This window comes from Canis lupus, chromosome 1 (genome assembly GCF_011100685.1).
Source record: "Canis lupus familiaris isolate Mischka breed German Shepherd chromosome 1, alternate assembly UU_Cfam_GSD_1.0, whole genome shotgun sequence".
Classification (NCBI taxonomy): Eukaryota; Metazoa; Chordata; class Mammalia; order Carnivora; family Canidae; genus Canis; species Canis lupus.
This window is the reverse complement of record NC_049222.1, coordinates 42,153,339-42,173,534: the sequence shown is the minus strand read 5'-3', so window position 1 is coordinate 42,173,534 and position 20,196 is coordinate 42,153,339. Positions and strand designations below refer to the sequence as shown.

General features: G+C 40.1%; 1 protein-coding gene across 4 annotated transcripts in view; it reads left to right on the top strand.

The window, feature by feature from the left end:
- The window catches only part of RMND1 (required for meiotic nuclear division 1 homolog), a 44,488-nt gene extending 34,878 nt beyond the window's left edge, over positions 1-9,610 (top strand). For all 4 annotated transcript variants that reach the window (XM_038526332.1, XM_038526330.1, XM_038526333.1 and 1 more), the window contains 2 exons: positions 8,785-8,901; positions 9,392-9,610. In XM_038526332.1, the coding sequence (XP_038382260.1) occupies positions 8,785-8,901; positions 9,392-9,424 (150 nt within the window). In that variant the 3' untranslated portion in view covers positions 9,425-9,610. The remainder of the gene's footprint in view (positions 1-8,784; positions 8,902-9,391) is intronic.
- The last annotated feature ends 10,586 nt before the right edge of the window (positions 9,611-20,196 follow it).

The window sequence follows — 20,196 nt, the reverse complement described above, 5'->3', positions numbered from 1 at the left end:
ATGTAATAGCTAAAATTATAAAACTTCAGGAAGAAAATATAGAAAAAAAGCCTTATGACCTTCAGCCAAGCAAAGATTTCTTAAAACCAATTAAAAAAATTTTTAAAAGGCATGAACCTGGGGGGGAAAAAACTTGATAAGCTGAACTTTTTCAAAATTAAAAACTACTGCTCTTTGAGAGACTGCTAAGAATGTGAAAAGGCAAGCCACAGTCTGGGAGGAAACTTTCTCAGTTTATATACCTGACAAAGGACTTATCCAGCATATACAAAGAACTCTTTCTACTCAGTATTTAAAGAGCAGCTCAATTTTTTAAATGGGCAAAAGATTTGAATGGACACCTCACGAAAGAAAGTAGTGCAGATGGCCAAATGAACATGAGAAGATGTTCAGTGTCATTGTTCACCAAGGAAGTGCAATTAAAACTACAATGTGATATCACTACACACCCATTAGAATGGCTAAAATTTAAAAGACTAATGCCAAGTGTTAGTAAGGTTATAGAGCAATTGGAACTTTCATCACTTGTGGGAATGTAAAGTGGTACAACAGGTCGGCAGTTTCTTGTAAAATTAACCATTGTGTTACTATAAGACTCAGCCATTCCACTCCTAAGTATTTTACCCAGGAGAAGTGAAAACACATGTCCTCCCACTCTTTCATATACAAATGTTCACAGCAGCTGTATTCATAATAGCCCAAAACTGGAAGCAGTCAAGTGCCCATCAGTAAGTGAGTAGAAAAACAAAATGTGGTATATCCATACAGTGGAATACCACTCAGCAACAATAAGTTAATTATTGATCCATGCTACAACATGGGTGAATATCAGAATGATTATGCCAAATGAAAAAATCTAGGGATCCCTGGGTGGCGCAGCGGTTTAGCGCCTGCCTTTGGCCCAGGGCGCGATCCTGGAGACCCGGGATCGAATCCCACGTCAGGCTCCCGGTGCATGGAGCCTGCTTCTCCCTCTGCCTGTGTCTCTGCCTCTCTCTCTCTCACTGTGTGCCTATCATAAATAAAAAAGAAAAAAGAAAAAATCTAGACACAGAAACATATGTGCAATTGTATTTATGGGATCTAGAAAGGCAAATTGAATCTAGGTACAGAAGGTACATCAATGATTCCCTGGAGCTGGGGCGGGGGTGGGTGAAATGGGGCTGTAGTTTCCAAAGGAGCACACAAGGAAACCTTGTGTACTTAGAATGGCTTCATTTTATTGTATGTAAGTTATGCCTCAGTAAAATTAATTTTAAAATAAAGCCTTTTGTGAGAATTCTTTAAAAACAATACTAAACAAAATCATCAGTATTGATGAGATAAATACACTGGGGATGAATTTTTTTTAACTTTATTTTTATTATATTTTTTTTAAAGATTTGTTTATTTATTCATGAGAGACACAGACTGAGAGAGAGAGAGAGGCAGAGACTTAGGCAGAGGGAGAAGCAGGCTCCTCACAGGGAGCCCAATGTGGGACTTGATCCCGGATCCCAGGATCACGACCTGAGCCAAAGGCAGGAAGCCCTACCGCTGAGCCACCCAGGCGTCCCACAAGAACACTCAGTATTAATGTTCTTGGATGGGAATGGAGATTTGTGGAATCATGATCATTGTGATGAAGTGTGGTAAGTCATTTACACCAAGCAGATACGAACCTTCTCTCTACCTCTTCTGATAACCAGCCTGCTGTGCTTAATTGAATTAATGAAAGTGGCTGAGCAATAACCAAGATAGCCAGCTGCTTGGAAGTTTGAGCTCAGGCATGCTCCCCCAGCCCATCCTGTCTTCCCTCAAACCATGTTTCTGTAATATTGATGCCCAAGGTGTCCCTCACATGTCCTTGTGGACAAGATCATGGTCACCAGTTATAAAGGTGATTTGAGGCAATGGTTCAGAGGAGAAGTATAAAGAATAAGGATGTCTTTCAAGAACTTGCTCAGCATGAATGCTACATTCAACAGGAAAGCCAGTTTTAAAGGTGAGAAATGTCAAAGCAGGATTAATAATGAAACCAGAAGTGCAATGAAATAATCAACTAGTGGGACCAGAATCAAAATGGTAAGAAGAAAGGGGAAACTTGGAGAAAGTGCCACCGCATCATCACTGATGCTAGACCAAAGAGGGCACCTCCAATGGAGACACCATTGGAAAGTTGACTGTGCAGCCCAGAGAGCAAATAGGGTAGGGTCCAGTCAGTCCCAAAATTGGAAAAATCCTGGAACAAGTCAGTTCTGTAGCAGTTTTTTTTTAAATCTCATATGAACTATATATAACTACAGTACTATTTGCTTCTCAGTCCTTAACTGAGTACATAAGGAGAATGCATACATTGCAGATAATTAGAATAAAAATAAGAGTCTTTTTAAATTAGGCACCATCATAGACCTATCTGTAGCTTATGTTCTTCCAAGTTGATACGATTTGATTCATTTGATACCTTTGGGCCAGGACCATCCCTGGTTGCATTTTGCCTGATGAGCCCAAGTGTCATGTTCTGGGAAAGGTGTCCCATCTGGTCTGTGTTTCTGGAATACTTGGTCTGCATCCTTCAGCTGCAGCACTTCACACATCGCATCTTAGTGTTCTGATTACATGTGCAGACCGAGTTCCTGGCGAGGGCCTTCTTCTGGTTTATAGACCGCCACCTTCTTGCGGTGTCCTCACGTGGCTGTCTGATGTCGCCTCCTCTTCCTAAAGGACACTAATTCCATCATAGGGACCCCGCCCTCACCTCCTGAAGGCCCCCTCTCCAAAAACCATCACCGTTGGGATTAGGGTTTTCACCATCAATTTAAGGGGGACACAAACATTAATTCCATAATACCAACAGTCCCTGAAAATCCACTTTATTTTTTCTTTTGGAGCCAAAAGTCAAGATTCATTTTAATTATCTTTATAAATTACATATTTCTACCACATCTTTATTGGATTCTATGTTAGGAACTGGGGCAAGATTGCTAAAAGTAGAAGTAGCAATGTATTAGGGGGGAAAGGGACTTAATATGAAATTGGAGCTACACTCGTGGGATTCCCCCTCTCCTTAAAACACAGCAGCTAAAGGGATAGAAGCTACTTTCCCCCGAAATATCTAAATATATAATGAGCATGCCAGAGACAGAGGGATTATTTGGCTCATGGGCCCAGAGGGCAAGGTATGTGGATTGGGATCTCTAGCCCGTAAATGGCTGTTGAGCATGATGGCCACGTGGGTTTGAACTACATTTCATTTTTATGTAATGGATTTGGAGATTCCGTTTCTGAAAACTCAGTATATAGCAGCTAAAACTTAAGGCTCATCAAAATTCCTTTGGTAGCTGCCAATTTTTATGGAACTCCCCTCACATTCCACTGACTGTCTCCCCTGTTGCAGAGGTGCCCTATAATCATTACCATTGTCACCTTTGTGGCTTGATTCAGTCATTACAGCTAATTGTTCATTTCCGAGACCCACTGTGAGCCATCTCTTCGGTGTGAAATCTTCCACGAGTTAGCAAGCATGCTTAAAAGTTCCCAAACTACATTTCTCAGAGTATTTTCTTAGCACACCAAAGGCAGTTAAGACTCGCTGGGTTATGTGAAGATTATTTAGAAGGAGTTAAAAGAAATTAGCCTTCCTTAGCATGCTGAATACAACGCTGGCGCTTTACTTGATACAAAAGAAAATTAAGAGCAAGCTTTACTGTCTAATAAGAAAATGCACAGAACAAAGAGAGTTAGTGGTAATGCCAGGAGAAAGTTGTTCCTTGTTCCATTTGTTTGTTTGGGTTGTTGTTTGTTTTTTTTTTTTCCTAGAGGAAAGAATCTTGAAGAAAATAAGAGTATTAGGAGGCATGAGATGTGCTGAAAGCAGTCCACGAAGCTGTGGATGGGGGTCAAGACATTTCATTCAGTAACTAAGCCCTGGAAAAGATCAGAGAGAAGTTCCAGAAGTGCAGTAGGGGCAGAAAAGCCAGGTGGCAGTGGGTCCCTCACCGCACCTTCTCTATTGATGTTCCCCAACATTCTGTCCTGGGCGCTCTCCTCGTGCGGCCTGCTCCAGCAGTGCTCCTGTTCGTTTCCTTCCACTGCTGTTTTGTCCTGATGATTTTCAAACAAGTATCTGTAACCTCAGTTTTCTGCTGGCCTTCCAGGTGTTTCCTATTGCCTACTAAATCTCTCACGCTTCCACACTGACCTACCCTATAGCATCCCTTTGAGAATCAATTCTCTGTAGCACTGCACACTGGAATGTAGGCTCCCTGAGACCGGAGACCAGGGTTATTTTTTTCCCTGTTATATTCCCAGTTCTTGGCAAGGCCTCACATAGAGCACATGCTCAGCAAATACTTGTAGAATTAATCAGTGATTAAGATTTCAAAATGAAACCCATGGTATTCTCCCAGAAAACCCTGAATCTTCTCTATTCTCCATTTCAGCTTGTGGCAGGACCACTAGCCTCATCCACCTGTCAGTCAACCAGAAAACTGACATGCACAGTGGTTTCCTCTTTCTGCTTCACCCTCCACATCCTGTCACGCCTTCCTTTCATTTTCTCCTCAGTGTCATTCGTTCATTGCCAGATACTTATCAAAGGCTGTAGGATAGGCTAGTAAAAGGCGGGGGGGACACTGCACTGACCCCTGCCTTCAGGTCCCCCTGACATTCCTGCTGCCTCTCACCCTCCTCTCCGCCGCCGCCCCACCCAGTCTCAGACATTCTTGACTCCCTCCCTGCCCACCCACCCCACCCCCACCTCTCCACTGGCCCCTTGAGCTAGCACCATTCCATTTCCTCACCCAGCCCAGTATAGTCAACACAACCAATATTTGAAGACCACACAGGACTTCACATTACCTACAGAATAAAATTCCAGCATTCTAGCATGATGGAGTGGAGTAGGTTTCTCTTGCTGCTGTAACAAATTACCTGAAACTGGCTTAACACGAATGTATTGTGTTATATCTCTGTACGTCAGAAGTCTGACATGAGAGTCACTGAGTCAAATCAAAGTGTTGGCAGGGCTGTGTTCCTTTCTGGAGGCTCTGCATAGGAAAAGGCTTTCCTTGTCTTTTGCAGCTCCTACATGCTGCCCACATTCCTCAGCTTGCAGCCTCTTTCATGTTACAGAAGTGAGTTGAGGACTCCTCACGGGGCATCACTTTAAGTGTTCCACTTGCCAGTTCCACTTGTAAGGACCCCTGTGATTCCACTGGACACCCCTCCCCCTGATAATCTAGTTTCATCTCCCCATCTTAAGGCCAGCTGATTTGGAGTGTTAATTCCATATGCAATCATAACTCTACTTTGCCATGTCATATTCACAGGTCCCAGCAAGTAGGGTGTGAATGTCCTTGGGGGGACCGTTACTGTGCCTACCATGTACAGTCTCCATTTCCTCTCACAATTTGGCACTAACTTACCTTTTTAACCTCATTTTCAAGCACTTTGTCCAACTATCTAGCATGCTTTGCCTCTGTGCTCTTTCCTGCGATGCTCTCCCCTTCCCGTGGCTCTCTACCCTTTCTTCCTAGCACCTGCCTATTTAGAGCCTACTTCACATTTACCACCCTTGTGATACCATCCATTTTCTCGTGTTCCCTTGTGTGTGCATGTAACATGCAGGACTCTAGCTAAATGAAGTCGGAAGCATACACTAATGGAGACCCTCTTGCTTGCACACCAGAGAAAATTTTGAATGAGCTTACCTATCACCATGTACGGCTGAGAACAAGGTTAGAGCAGGAGAATAGTGTCTGTAGCAGACCCAAATAAATCAATCAAGACTCTTTCCTCAGCACCTTCTGTGCCAAGTGGGCCTCCTTCTTGCCTCTCAGTGGCCTTCTCTGTGAGAATGGGGAGAAATGGGAGTGGGAAGAGGGAATGTCCCGAGTTTATATTTCACTCTACCTGGCAACATCAAAGGATTGGGCCATGTGTCCAAGCTTTGACCAACCATATGATGAGGGAAGTGGCCATTATGGTCGACTAAACCTGGGTCTTATATGTACCCCTTCCACTCCGGAGCTTTTGGGGGGTGCTGGGATCATGATTGGTGGTTGAAAATTGTGGAAGAGTAACTCCCCCAGAGGGTGGGGGTCAGCAGGGCAGGGTGCTGGGCAGATAGCTGAGGCAAAATGAAGGAAGCACTAAAACAAAGAAACAAAGTGTTCTAGGAGCACCACAGAAAGAGCACATTGGGAAGCATAGGATGCCATGCACAGGACCAGATGATCTTTGGGATTCTTTGATGTTTCAAGAAGGCAATATATGGTAAAATGTTTAAAGCCATGATACAGAGGAGTGACATGATCCAGCTATTTAGAATGAGAACGCTGATGCCCAGGGAGAGGGGCAATGGATCCATTCTTAAATAATGACTAGTTCATAAAGACCTACTACATAGTATTAAGGAATGCTAAGAAAGGGATAGATCCAGGACTGTCCACAATGGTGCATAATTGTAGGGAGTGGGATTTAGAGTCTCCACCCCAGGTGACTGGGAAGACAGTATAACCAGATAAAAGGGGAAGCCAAGAGAAGGGATAGACTTGGCCAGGTTGTCAGTTTTAGCTTGAGAAACATTAAATTTGAGATGTGGTCAGGAAACCCATAAGATATTTCATAGGCAGTTAGAAATCCAGAGAAGAAACCAGGATTAAATAGTTCTATTTGGAAGTAGAAAAGAAATAGTAGTTTAAGTCTTTCCCAAAATGTGGGATACATATACTTGTTCAAGAGATGAATTTAAGGGCAGCCTGAGTGGCCCAGTGGTTTGGCGCTGCCTTCAGCCTGGCGCGTGATTCTGGAGACCCGGGATCAGGTCCCATGTCAGCCTCTCTGCATGGAGCCTGCTTCTCGCTCTGCCTGCGTATTTGCCTCTCTCTGTCTCTCTTTGTGTCTCTCATGAATAAATAAAATCTTAAAAAAAAAAAAAAAAAGAATATAGGTAACACATGGACCCTGAACTGAGTAACATTGAAGCAAGTCATAGTTCTCTTTACTGTCAGGAGAAGCACTTAGTTTGCTTTTAGGGTCCTGATGGGCCCTCTGGTGTATGCTGCTCCACTACTTGCCCAGGCATCAGGCTCCGCTTCCTGTAGGCAACAGTTTCACATCACACTGTTGTCCATTGATGGTAATGACAGTTTACTTTTAAAATAAACATATTAAACAAAGTCTTTTGGAAATTACATAATAGTACAGGTGGCACATATACATCACAGAAATAGTGATGGTGGGATGCAAAGTGACTGAAGTTTAGGGAACATCTACACAAGCCAAAGTGGGTGAGATTGTGCAAGCAGAGCATAGAGCCAGAAAGACAAGATCAGGACTTTGGGGAATGTCATCTACAGGCAAGAGATAGAGAAACCCCAGGAAAAGAGGATGGTCAGAGGTAGAACCTAGTTCTTAGGGGAGAAAAAGCCAAAGGAAGTGTGCATTTCAAGATGTTGTCAAATGCTTGAGTTGATTGAGATTTAGAACCAGGAGAAGTTGTTAGACTTACTAAATCTGCAGACTTTTGGAAGTTTCAGAGGAGTTGTAATATGCAACTTCCAAGGGCTAAAGAATAAACGGGGTGACAGGGTGATGAGGAAGTAGAAGGAAGAATGTGTCTGTCTACTCAGAGATGAAAGTGGAAGAGGGTTGGGACAGCACCTTGAAGACAGAAGCAAGCCTGAGGATGAGTGTGTTTATAGACCAAGACGGAGCAGCCAATAGAGAAGCGAGGGAAGGAGGAAAGGAGGAGGCAGTGTTCTAAGCATTTACAGAGTAGAAACTACAGGATGGCCATAAAGGCTGGGAACATGGCAAATATATGCGTATGATTGTGGTTCCATATGTTCTCATTGAGGCGGTTTAATGATCTGTACAATCATTACAAGTACATACGGCACACGAATGCATTTCCATCAATCCCCAACATGCATCTGTGAGGATTGTCTGAGATTTCCAGACCAAACCCACACCCTCGGCGTGCTCCGTAAGTAATCAGGGGAAGTCAAACTTAAAAAAAAAGTTTCCAGACTTTCCGAGTTCCAAAAGAAAATGAGATACAGGGATCAAGGAGGTAGAACTACCGGTGGTCACATCCAAGTCTTAAATTCAAAGATTCTGTTTTCTGGGGGCACCTGGCTGGCTCGTTCTGTAAAGATGCGACTCTTGATCTTGGGGTCATGAGTTCGAGCCCCACATTGGGTGCAGAGGTTACTTAAAATCTTTTAAAAAATCCCAAAGACTCTGTTTTCTGTGACCCCACCCCCACCAACATGTGGTGGAGGCATCAGAACTCAGAAGCTCTGCAGTCTAGCACTGAGAGCAGTACCAACTAGTGGCACATGTGCAGCAGGTCAAGTGGTACAGAACCCTAGGGGTTTGCACAGAACTTGAAGAACTGTAGAAGGTAATCCTTGTTTTTGTCATCTGTAGGGCATGTTTTGGCCACAGCAACATGTTTCAAGTTTGCCCTTCTTAACTACTACACTCCCAGGGGCAGGTTACCAAAAACAAGGACTCAAAAACTTTTTTATATCTTCTATCAAAATCTTAATGTAAGAGCATCAGTAGGCAAAGTACTTCTTGCAGTTCAATCTGTACATTACAAAATGTCTCTAGGTGGACTCTTTGACAAGAGGCAGGTACTGCTGGCAAATGGCCACGGTAACGAAGAGCAAGAATTGAAGGATAAATTCTCACCATGTACCTACTTTAGACCTTTCAAATTTTGAAGTGTGCTGTTACTTATTTCTTAAACTTAAGTGTAAATACAAGATATTTCCTAAGGTTTTTCTAACGCAGGTCATGAATGAAAAACTTCAGCACTGTATGGAGCTGACAGATCTAATGCGGAATCACCTGACTGAGAAGAGGGCGCTCCGCCTGGAGTGGATGATTGTCATCCTCATCACCATCGAGGTAAATAGCTTTTTAAAATGAAAGTAAGAGCACCTGGCTGGCTCAGTGGAGCGTGCAACTCTTATCTCAGGGTTCTGAGTTCAAGCCTCAAATTGGGTGTAGAGATGACTTAAACATTAAAAATCTAAAAAAAAAAAAAAAGTTTTTTGACATAGAAAATGACAGTGGAAAAGAGCTTGGCTTTGTTCTGATTACTAAGTATATTTGGAAGTGAGGTTAAGTTTCAAGTGACTGTGGTAATATTGCAAACGCATGAAGTGTGATTTTGGGAGAAGTTCCATTTTTAAAGACAGCATTTAGAGAAAGTTCTAGCTGCATATTTTTCATGTACGACCCAGCAGCAAGTATCTTTGCCTCAGATCTGCAGCTTGCCGTATGGGAAAGACTTTAGGAGCATTTTTCATTAATCACAATTTTGGAAAAGTCATTTTTAGTTTTTACCAGTGGCTTGCTGTGAAATTTAATAAATCTCACTTTTTACCATCCTAAGGTAATGTTTGAGCTGGGACGTGTATTTTTCTGATCAAGTGATAACCAGAGAAGAGTTAACAGTACAAGAGATATTCAAGTTCTACAATCAAAAATAAATGCTCACTGTTGGGGAAATCTCTTAATAGGTATTTAATTTTTTTAAATCAAGAAGTTATGATGATCTTTTTCAGCTCCTAAATGTATTGCTGCTTGAATAAAAATTATGAAATATCTGGTGTTTGGGTCTTTAACACTGAGAATTTATTTTTTTTATTTTTATTTATTTATGATAGTCACAGAGAGAGAGAGAGAGAGAGAGAGAGGCAGAGACACAGGCAGAGGGAGAAGCAGGCTCCATGCACCGGGAGCCCGACGTGGGATTCGATCCCGGGTCTCCAGGATCGCGCCCTGGGCCAAAGGCAGGCGCTAAACCGCTGCGCCACCCAGGGATCCCTACACTGAGAATTTTAAAGAAGATATTTTAAAGAACTATAGAAAGCTTAGCACCTAGGATACGCAGGCAGATATTTATTAAAGCCAAAAGGCTTAGATTTTGGACACTACCTCTCACCTGTCTCCAAGAAATATCAATCCCAGCCTAGGAGAGCCAAATAGGAAACTCTGGACTGTTGAAATAAATACAGGACAGGTTTGTGATGACTAGAATGAATTTTATATACGTACTTTGGATGGCATAATTTCAGTATGGCTGCTCACTGGCACTTCTCCCTTTATTAATCAGGACTATCCATGCTTTTACTACCAACCTAGTCAAAATATTCTTCCCACACATTTTTTTTGTTTCACACATACTTTCGGGAAATGAAAAAATGCCAAGAACAAAGAACTTGACATTTATGTGCTTACCATCTTGAATTGAACATTTTTAAAAAGCAAAGTCCTTTTGGGGCACATGTGTGGCACAGTTGGTTAAGCTCCTAACTCTTGGTCTTGGCTCAGATATGATCTCAGGGTCATGAGATCCAGCCCCATCTTGGGCTTAAGACTCTCCCTCTTCCCCCTACGCTCTTAACATCTTTAAAATAAGTCTTTAAAAAGTAGATTCCTTTAAAAAAAAAAAAAAAAGGCAGATTCCTTATCTTCATTTTTATGCATAACCTCCACTTGCCTCACCATTAAATATTCTATTTTTTTTCATGCATTATAGTTGACCCTTGAATGGGGGGGGGGGGCAGGGGCTAGACATACTCACGCCCCACAGTTGAAAATCTCTATAACTTTACTCCACCAAAACTTAACTACCAGCCTATCAACTAATTGACTAAGTAAGAAGCCTTACTAAGTCAATTAACACATTTCTTGTATTTTTACTGTATTCTTACAATAAGGCAAGTTGGAGAAAGGTTGAGAAATGCATTTACATACTGTATGTACTGTGTTTATGGAAAAAAAATCCACCTGCATATAAATGGAACTGTGAAACTCAATAAAACCTGTTGTTCAAGGTTTATATCCATGAAAACAGTATTACTGTTCTAACTTGATACTTATTTTGCAACTTAATTGCTACACACTATTTCACAAAGAAAATATACATATACCTATACCCTTACCAGATTTACATACTTATTTGCTCTAATAGTGCAAAGGTAAACATCTTAGTACCATTTTCATTTTTAGCACAGTGCCAGAGTTTGATTAGCAGTCTGCTAAAACACCTATATCCTATATCGTAAGACTTCCCTAGGAACATGTGGGCATGCAGAGTTCAAGTAATGCATTCTAGATCTTTAAGTTCCACAGAAGCACTTTTATATAAAGCTGCTATGCCTGTATACACACCTGCAGCCAATGTATGAAGCCTGAAGCCTGTTCTCCCCTTTCACATCTTCCCTTCTCACCCAATCTTCAATGTTAGTTTGGTCCACTATATTTAAAAACCTGTAAGTGTATTTAACCTATATCTAAAAATTTTGGGGAAGCCAACAGGAAGACAATTTGAAATAACTGGTCAACAAAGCTTTCTAATTTCATAGGAACCATATAAGCCCCCACCTATTAAGAGGGGCATTTCTAATAAAGTTTTACTCTAAGTATCATATGTACATTTGCTGTGTCAACTGTGTGTTAATTATAACAATTTTAACAACAAAATATGAACATCTGGTGTCTTATGGTCATTGCAAAACCTAACATTTCAACTTATATACAAATATGCCACAAAAAACAAAAGGATCATCAATAAGACCTTCAAGCAAAAATTTATTAGGTAAACATTTTGTGGGAGGAATTAACAGTTTTTCAAGAAGAAAAAAGGAACAGTTAAGTATGAATTGTTTACTTATGTTTATTAAAGCAATCATGGCAGACACTCATTATGGTATTACATTCCACTAGATACATTAATGACAAATACCTTTATTTTTAAATACCAATACTTAACGATTCATCAGAAACTGCATCTTTTTCAATTCCTTAAATTTATGAAAAAGCTTCAACTTAAAAAAAAAAAAAAAACCTCTTTCCTAGAACTTGATTTTATTTATTGGAAAGAAGGAGAACAAAAGCAGGGGGGAGTGACAGGAGAGGGAGAAGCAGACCCCTGCTGAGCAGGGAGCCCAATACAGGGCTTGAACCCAGCACCCTGGGATCATGATGTGAGCTAAAGGCACCCAGGTGCCCCAGTTGTTTTATTTTTTCTTTTAATTATTTTAGGTGTAACAGAAGAAAATTTTTCATGATCACAACTTCTTTAACAACAAAATGAGAAATCCTACCAGAAGACTAAGGAAAGCCTAAAGTATCTTCATCTTGGTGAAGCACTCAAAGTGGTATCAAATTTCTATCACTCATGAGAGGAGTGACTAAGACCAACCTAGATGTGCATTCCTCACCACCACCTACTAGCTCTATCACCTTGGGCAAATCACTGAACCTCTCTGGGTCTAAGTCTCTTCATCTGTAAAATGGTTTTAACAGTACCACGACCTCAGAGAGCTGCTGTGAGGATTAATGGAATTAACACATGTGAAGCTACCAGTTTACTGTTATTACAAACCATCTGAGTATAAAATCTATTGGATTCTGAAATAAAACAAGTTGACTATTCAGTGCATGCCCCAAAAGGCTTTTAAACTCTACATATTTTGTATGTACCAGGCAGCTGCCAATAGGCATTCTGGGGTTGCCGCCTTCAGATAATCACAGCAGTCAGAAACAGGAATATTTTTACATATAAAATTAATATACTGCTTCTACTCTCAGAAACATTTTTTACAAAACTTAATCATATTCACCTATTTTTAATTCCAAAGTGTGGTGCTCAGACCAATTCCCCAGCAAACATTTAGGTGCCCCTGATTTATATTCCTGTGTTTTGCAATCAGGATTTCTGAGGCTGCAACTAAGGAATATTTTTACAACTCTCCAAGAGATTCCCATACTCCCTATACTGAGAAGCAAAGATACAGATTTTTCAGTAATTCATTAGCACCTTCTTGTTCCATTTAATGTACTAAGTACTGAATCTCCTCAGGTAATTCCTTTTCTTTCCCTACCCCAATCTCCTCATGCTCTCCTCTCCCTGCCTTTACAAACTTTATGTGTGGGGCCCTTGCTGTGAGGTGATGAAGATGAGTAGAGGAAGCTTTTCCAAATACTTCCAATCCAAGCCTATTAACTTTCAATTTTCCACTGATTATGAATTGCCATTTTTAAAAGAAGTTTTAAGGTCACTATTCCAAATTCCCTTTCCTCATGGGACCTTTCCTCAGGGGTTTAAGGGAACAGGATTTTTTAAAGGCCACATTTTTTTCACTCCTTCTGCACAATTTGAAACATAGATTTAAATGTTATCTTTAAAAAACAAAATGTTTCAGAGCACCAGGGTGGCTCAGTCGGTTAGATGTTCAACTCTTGGTTTCTGCTCAGGTTCTAACCTCATGAGTAATGGGATAGAGCCCTGGCGTCAGGCTCCATGCTCAGCGGGAGTCTACTTGGATATTCTCTCCCTTTGCCCTTTTCCTGTGCCGTGCCTGTGTGCTCTTTCCAAATAAATAAATCTTTTAAAAATTTTAAAAATAAAAAACAAAATGTTTCAACATGTCCTAGCCTGTTATGATAGAATAGGCTGGAAAGCACACAATTGTAAAACCTAGTCACAGAGACACTCCTTTTTTTCATGTAATACAACAAATAACTTACTCAAGTTAAGATGTGCTACTCTACGCTCCAAAATATAGTTGGCAGAGATCATGAAAAGGGCTCCTACTTTCATGAAGCTTACATTTAAATGAAAGTTGTAGGACAAGTAAACAACTAATCTGCTTAAAGATAGCAGATGTTCCACAAAGAAATCTCTGAAAAAATCAGGAAAGGTGAACACAACAGTTAAACTAAAGAACCTAAAATTTACGTGCAATTTAGACAGCACTAGAACTGAAAAGAAGCCCAAAACAGGAGAGATCCTGGTTAAGTATGAATTTGACTTTCAAATCTATTTTTTTAAGACTTATTTATTTATTCATGAGAGAGAGAGAGAGAGGCAGAGACACAGGCAGAGGGAGAAGCAGGCTCCATGAAGGGAGCCCAATGGGGGACTCGATCTCGGGTCTCCAGGATCACACCCTGTGCCGAAAGCGGCGTTAAACCACTGAGCCACCTGGGCTGCCCCTAATCTAGCTTCAATACACAAGTCTTAAAAACCTGCTTACAAGAATTTAATATTGCTAATATAGAAATATGTAACTTGACTACTTCTTGAACTCATCACACAAAAACTTACAGAGGGCAACAAACCAACAAAAAAATGAAGTAATTCCAGTCAAATCTAAGCCACCAAACACTAGTCTTTAAAATCAGAGTATTGATCTTAATCTAAAAAGTCTCATGTGGTTTAGGTTCTGGTTACCTTAGAGATTTTGACTCTAAGCACTCTGATGGCAAGTATGATTAGTTTGAATACTTGTCCTGTGGTTCACTAATGAAATCTGATAAACTGGAATCCTCAAATTTTATATGGTTCTTTCAGATCCTGGATTTCCTGGCGCTGAGAGGTTTCCTGCAGCAGCCAGACTTCCAGTGGTAGGCTAGGGAAGGCCTGAGCAAAGCAGCCAGCTGATTATCCTAGCTTCAGACCACATTTTAGAAATTAATGTTTAGACAAAAAACTTTTTCACAGGAGGACTCTCCTGCCACTCGCAGATCTTTAATATGGATAAACTACTAAAAATAGGAATCTAGGGGATCCCTGGGTGGCTCAGCGGTTTAGCGCTGCCTTCAGCCCTGGGCATGATCCTGGAGTCCCAGGATCGAGTCCCACATTCAGACTCCCTGAATGAAGCCTGCTTCTCCCTCTGCTTATATCTCTCTGCCTCTCTCTCTCGCTGTGTCTCTCATAAATAAATAAAATCTTTTAATAAATAATAAAAATGGGAATCTTCCCCACCAGTGATCAATCACTTTCATAAAGAAAAACAGGTGGGTATCATACACAGACACAGTTACCAGGGGAAGTAGTGTTTCCCTGTAAATTTCGTCACTGATTTCACTTTCAAACATAAAAATCCCAAGTCAAACACAATTCTATGAACAAAAATTCAGATGCAGATTTCTAAGAAAGATTTCTAAATTAAAATAAATGTCTTAAAAATCAGTTGTGACTACTGAGATTTATGTTACAATTTGGAGTCCTTCACCCAATTTGGCTGAGGAAAGAAGCCAAGGCTACATATTACACAACTCCATTTATAAAACATGCTAAAAGAGACAAAAATGATGATGGAGAACAAATCAGTGGCTGTCGGGGATATCAAGTGGGAGGAGGTTAAGTATACAAAAAGACAGCATGGGCGAGTTTTTTGAAAGTGGTAGAAGTGATATGTATTCTAACTGATGGTAGTTACACAAATATTTATCTATGTTACTTCATAGAACTATACACCAAAAGAAAAAAATTTCACTGTATAATTTTAAAAATTTCTTTAATCAGTGATTACTTCAAAAATACCTTAATGACCTTATCATGTACTGAGGTACTGTGCTAAGCCCCCTTACATACATTCTTATTTTATAGGCACACAAACCTGAGAGGTAAATATTATCCCTATTTGAGTAAAAACAAAAACAAAAACAAAACACTGAGGCTCAGAAGTGAACATGCCCAAAAGCCAAACTACTTAAGGTTACAGAGCAGGATTCCAACCTAGATTTGACTGCAAAGCCTATATTCTTCATCAATGTAAATATCCTATACTCTCTCCCCTCTAGTCATAAATACCAACCACTCTGTCTCCTCCATTGATGTCAGAAAGCTATTAAATTTATTCATTCTATTCCTAACTCAATACATTATAATAAAGTGAAAATATGCAGATGAGCAAAACATGATTCTACAGCAGCACAGTCCAAGAGAACTTTCTGCAACAATTGAAATGTTCTGTATCTGTGTTGTCCAATAGGTAGCCTATATCCACATGTGGCTAGTGTGACATTAATTTGCAAAGGCATGTGTGGCTAGTAGCTAAACTGCATTGGACAGCACACTTCTAGAGAAGTAACTTAAAAAGAACATGCATGAGAGAGAAAAAAGCAACTTATCAAAATATGGCAACTCAACAATAAAACAAAGGTAGATGTATAATAAAGGAGTAAAGGTGAGAAATGCACAACCACTTGGGGCACATGGGTGGCTTAGTTAAGCGTCCAACTCGATTTCAGCTCAGGTCATGATCTCAGGATCCTCGGGCTCTGAGCTCATCGTGGAGTCAGCTTGTCCCTAACCCTCTGTTCCTCCCCGCGCTTGCTCTCGCTCTCTCAAATAAATAAAATCTTAAGAAAGGAAAGAAGGAAATGCACAACCAAACAGGTCACAAAACTAAGTCTATTTTTCAAACATCTACTCACCCTTCAAGATTCAGTTTAAATACCAACTTCATTTATACTACCACTACACTTCAAATATGTGTATATAAAGAACTGTATATAAAGCATATGACTGTGTTTTCCGCCACTGGACTGTGAATATCTTAAGGACAGATATTAACATATATATCACCAGCACCTCCCACCTGTATCCAAAGGCTTTGTACAATAAACATTTTCTCATTCAGTTCTAGTGGGAAAAATTATCTTGTTAGGTCCTTCAACTACAAATTCAATTCTGCAAGCATTTGAGTACCAGCAATATATAGGAAAGAGAAGTCCCTGTAAAAAATTTACAGTGGGGATGGGAGTTACAAGACACAGGTAAACAAGAGCAATCACGTAAGTATAATGCACATAAGCATGTGCTTCATGGCTGAACAGCAACTGTCAGGTGTCCTGATGGTAAGAGAAACTGGAAAGCAGTTTAAGAACAAAGCAGCTATTGTCAATTCTGCAACAGCAGAGGTGTAAGAAAATTTACTGTATCCCCAACCTATTACTCAGGAAAGTCTACTGGATTTAAAAGAAAAAAGTTAAGGAAGGCCTTCAAAATTTATTCTGGCTCTACTCACATTATCCATGTATATCAGGGTCCCATCCTACTCCTTTATACCACAAAGAAAAAACCGGTCTTAGAACAAATCTTACTAGATCCAAAGTTTCCATGACTGTCTCACAGCAGAGGGTGGTATCCATTTCTTTCATACTCAAACCCTGATTATCTTTGTTATAATACCTTCTTTTAGGTCCTAGAAATGTGCTATCTGGAATAGTTACAGAGTACAGTCTCCAGGTTGGTATATATGCAGCATCTGGAGCTAACAGTAAGTAAAGTCCTTCAGAGCAGCCCAGGTGGCTCAGCGGTTTAACGCCGCCTTCAGCCCAGGGCATGATCCTGGAGTCCCGGGATCAAGTCCCACATCAGGCTCCCTGCATGGAGCCTGCTTCTTTCTCCCTCTGCCTCTTTCTCTCTCTGTGTCTCTCATGAATAAATAAGCAAAATATTTTTTAAAAATAAATTCATTCATTTAAATCCTTTAAATTCATAAGTATATTTTGTTTCCTCTAAAAATCAACGGGAAGGCGGTACTGCTATGAGGAGTCTGCAAATTCACAGACATCAGGTATTATCTGTAGGCCGAATAAATTGAAAGTATTACTATCATGTAGAAGTGTGCAAACCACGAGACTAGGAAACAACAGTTCTATACTATAACTTCTTTATATATTTAAAAATCACTAACAAGTTTTCTCATCTTAATCAGCACACACATCATTCATGACAAAAAAAAAAAAAAGACAGAAAAATCTGTTTAATGTTCCTACACTGAATGGCCATGCGCTGGCTAATTACTTAACTTCTTTGAGCCTCCCTTCTCAAATTTAAGATTGAGGGCGTGAGACTAAAAGCCCTCAGAGAAAAAAACTGACTTAATTAACTAAGATAATTACTTACAGATTGACTTCAACAAGGCTTCTGGTTCAATCCTAATTCACCCATAAACAGGAAAAACACAGAACTGTGGTAGTTATTAAAATATGTCATAAATTCTTTGATACTCCACCCTTCAAGATATGGAACTTAATTCCACTGTAGGCTGGACTTAAGTGACTTTCTTTCAACTAACAGCATGTGGCAGTGGTGTGGCTTCCTCCTTGCTCTAGCTTGTACTGAGGGAGACAAACTACCATGTTGTGAGGACACTCAAGCAGTCTGAGAACTAAGACCTGCCAATGCCAGCATTAACCTGCCAGAGATTAACCTGCTTCCAGCCACCTTGGAAGCAAATCCTCCAGCCCAGTCAACATTCTGACTGTAACCTCATGAAAGACCCTAACCCAGAACCACCACGCTATCCTAGTCCAGATTCCTGGCCCACAGAAACTGTATGAGATAAGCAAATGTTTATTATTTTAAGCCATGAAGTTTTGGGGTAATCTGTAATAGCAAGAAAACGAATCTACCAACCAGTGTTTTTCAAAGGGTAGACCTTGATTCATTTAAACCACCAATTTTTTTTTAAGTTAGAAAAAAATACATTCTATAACTCAGAATAACAAGTACTATTTTCGGGGATCCCTGGGTGGCTCAGTGGTTTAACGCCTGCCTTTGGCCCAGGGTGCGATTTTGGAGTCCCGGGATTGAGTCCCACATTGGGCTCCCGGCATGGAGCCTGCTTCTCCCTCCTCCTGTTTCTCTGCCTCTCTCCCTCTCTCTCTCCCTATGTCTATCATAAATCAATCAATCAATCAATACATAAATCTTTAAAAAAAAAAAAACAAGTACCATTTTCTGAAAACTGCTTAAATTTTATGCATGTGTACCAGGTAGCATTTAATAAAACGTACATCTTAGAATTATAACCAAAAAGATTTGAAACCCCAAAGCCAACACTAATGGGATTAAAACACAAAGTCCTCTAAAGTATATAGAATCCTTGAGGGAATATGGACTCAGTAACAACCACCTATAAAATATGATTTCTTACAAACTTTGTAACCAAACCAATGATATATAAGACACTCAAAATAATATCTTTTCTTATATTTTAAACTTGATATAAAACACAGAGGGCATGGTAGACTTAAGCATGTAAAATCATGTCATTTTCCTAATTCAAGAGGTTACTCAGGAGGACATCCTTATAAAATTATGTAGTGAAAAAGCTGCTTTAGGATCTACCCACATCTATTACTTCCCCGATCACTTTTATCGGTTCAAGGAAACTCCATCTTCCACCTGAGCACAAATGCACAAATTTTTGCAAAAAAAGGAAAAAAAAAAAAAAAAGTAAGTACAATACTATTAAATTGCTTTCTGCCCACTGTCCAAGTCTCACTGGAATTATCCTCTTCAGAACACAAGCAAGTGCCTACTTTTCTAATTGTATTTCAGCAAAACATGCATCAAAACTTTCAGCAGCACATGACTGTAGCTTATTTATGCATAACTCAACATTTGATGAATCCACTTAGATTATTTGCTTACACTGTGATTTTCTTTGAAGGAAAATGTGTGAAACTATTTTTGAACTCCTAATTTACCAAATTTATTTTCAAAATACCAAAATAAGTCAGTACATAAGCACTAAAGAGATGATTTAATTTCTGATTTTTCTTATAACTGAACTCAGGGCATTTGTGGCTCTCCCACAACCAGACAGCCTTCCTTGTCCCAATGCTGAAATACACTACTAGTTCTTTACAAGGACTCTTTTCTCTCCAACCTTTATATATGTATCCACCTAAATATTCCACTTCAGCAAGTTGCAGAAAGCAGATATAATCTGTACGGCATTCCTTATAATGCTATTACTTAGCATACTTGGCAAAATTCAAGTAGGCATGCCTATGCCTTGAGAACACTGGCAGCAGAGCAGCCCCGTTCTAAAGTCAAGAGCAGCAGCTTCTGAAGAGAAGACTAGGATGCTCCTGACAGCACTTTCTCTAGGAATGTGATCCAGGGTTTCAGGAATAACCCTAGTTTATTTCTGTAAAACTATGTAAGAGTACAGTACTGAGAAACTATTCACTGGTCTTAAGAGAAAGTAGTTACTTTGAGACTCAAGGCCAGTTACTCTAGACACAATGGCTAAAACTAACCCAAAACTTTAGCATCAGTTTTGTCCACTTTTTTTTTTTTTTGTCCACTTTTTAGTTTCCCTCAAGTCAGTTCCCTCTCCATGTAGGCACTCCATCAGACCATAAACTTGAAAGTTCACAGTCAAGGTCTAAAAGAATTAAGAACCCAAAGATCTCCAACTATGACTGTGTACCAATCAGAATCACTTTAGTTTCCAAGTAAGATGAAACAGACTTCAACTGCAGAGCCAATCCAAGGAACCTGGCATGCCAGTCTGAAGGCCAACTTTGATGTGTTAGTGATAGTGCACTAGGAATACTTGTATCAGGGTCAGAATTTAGTTTTGCAGGCAGACA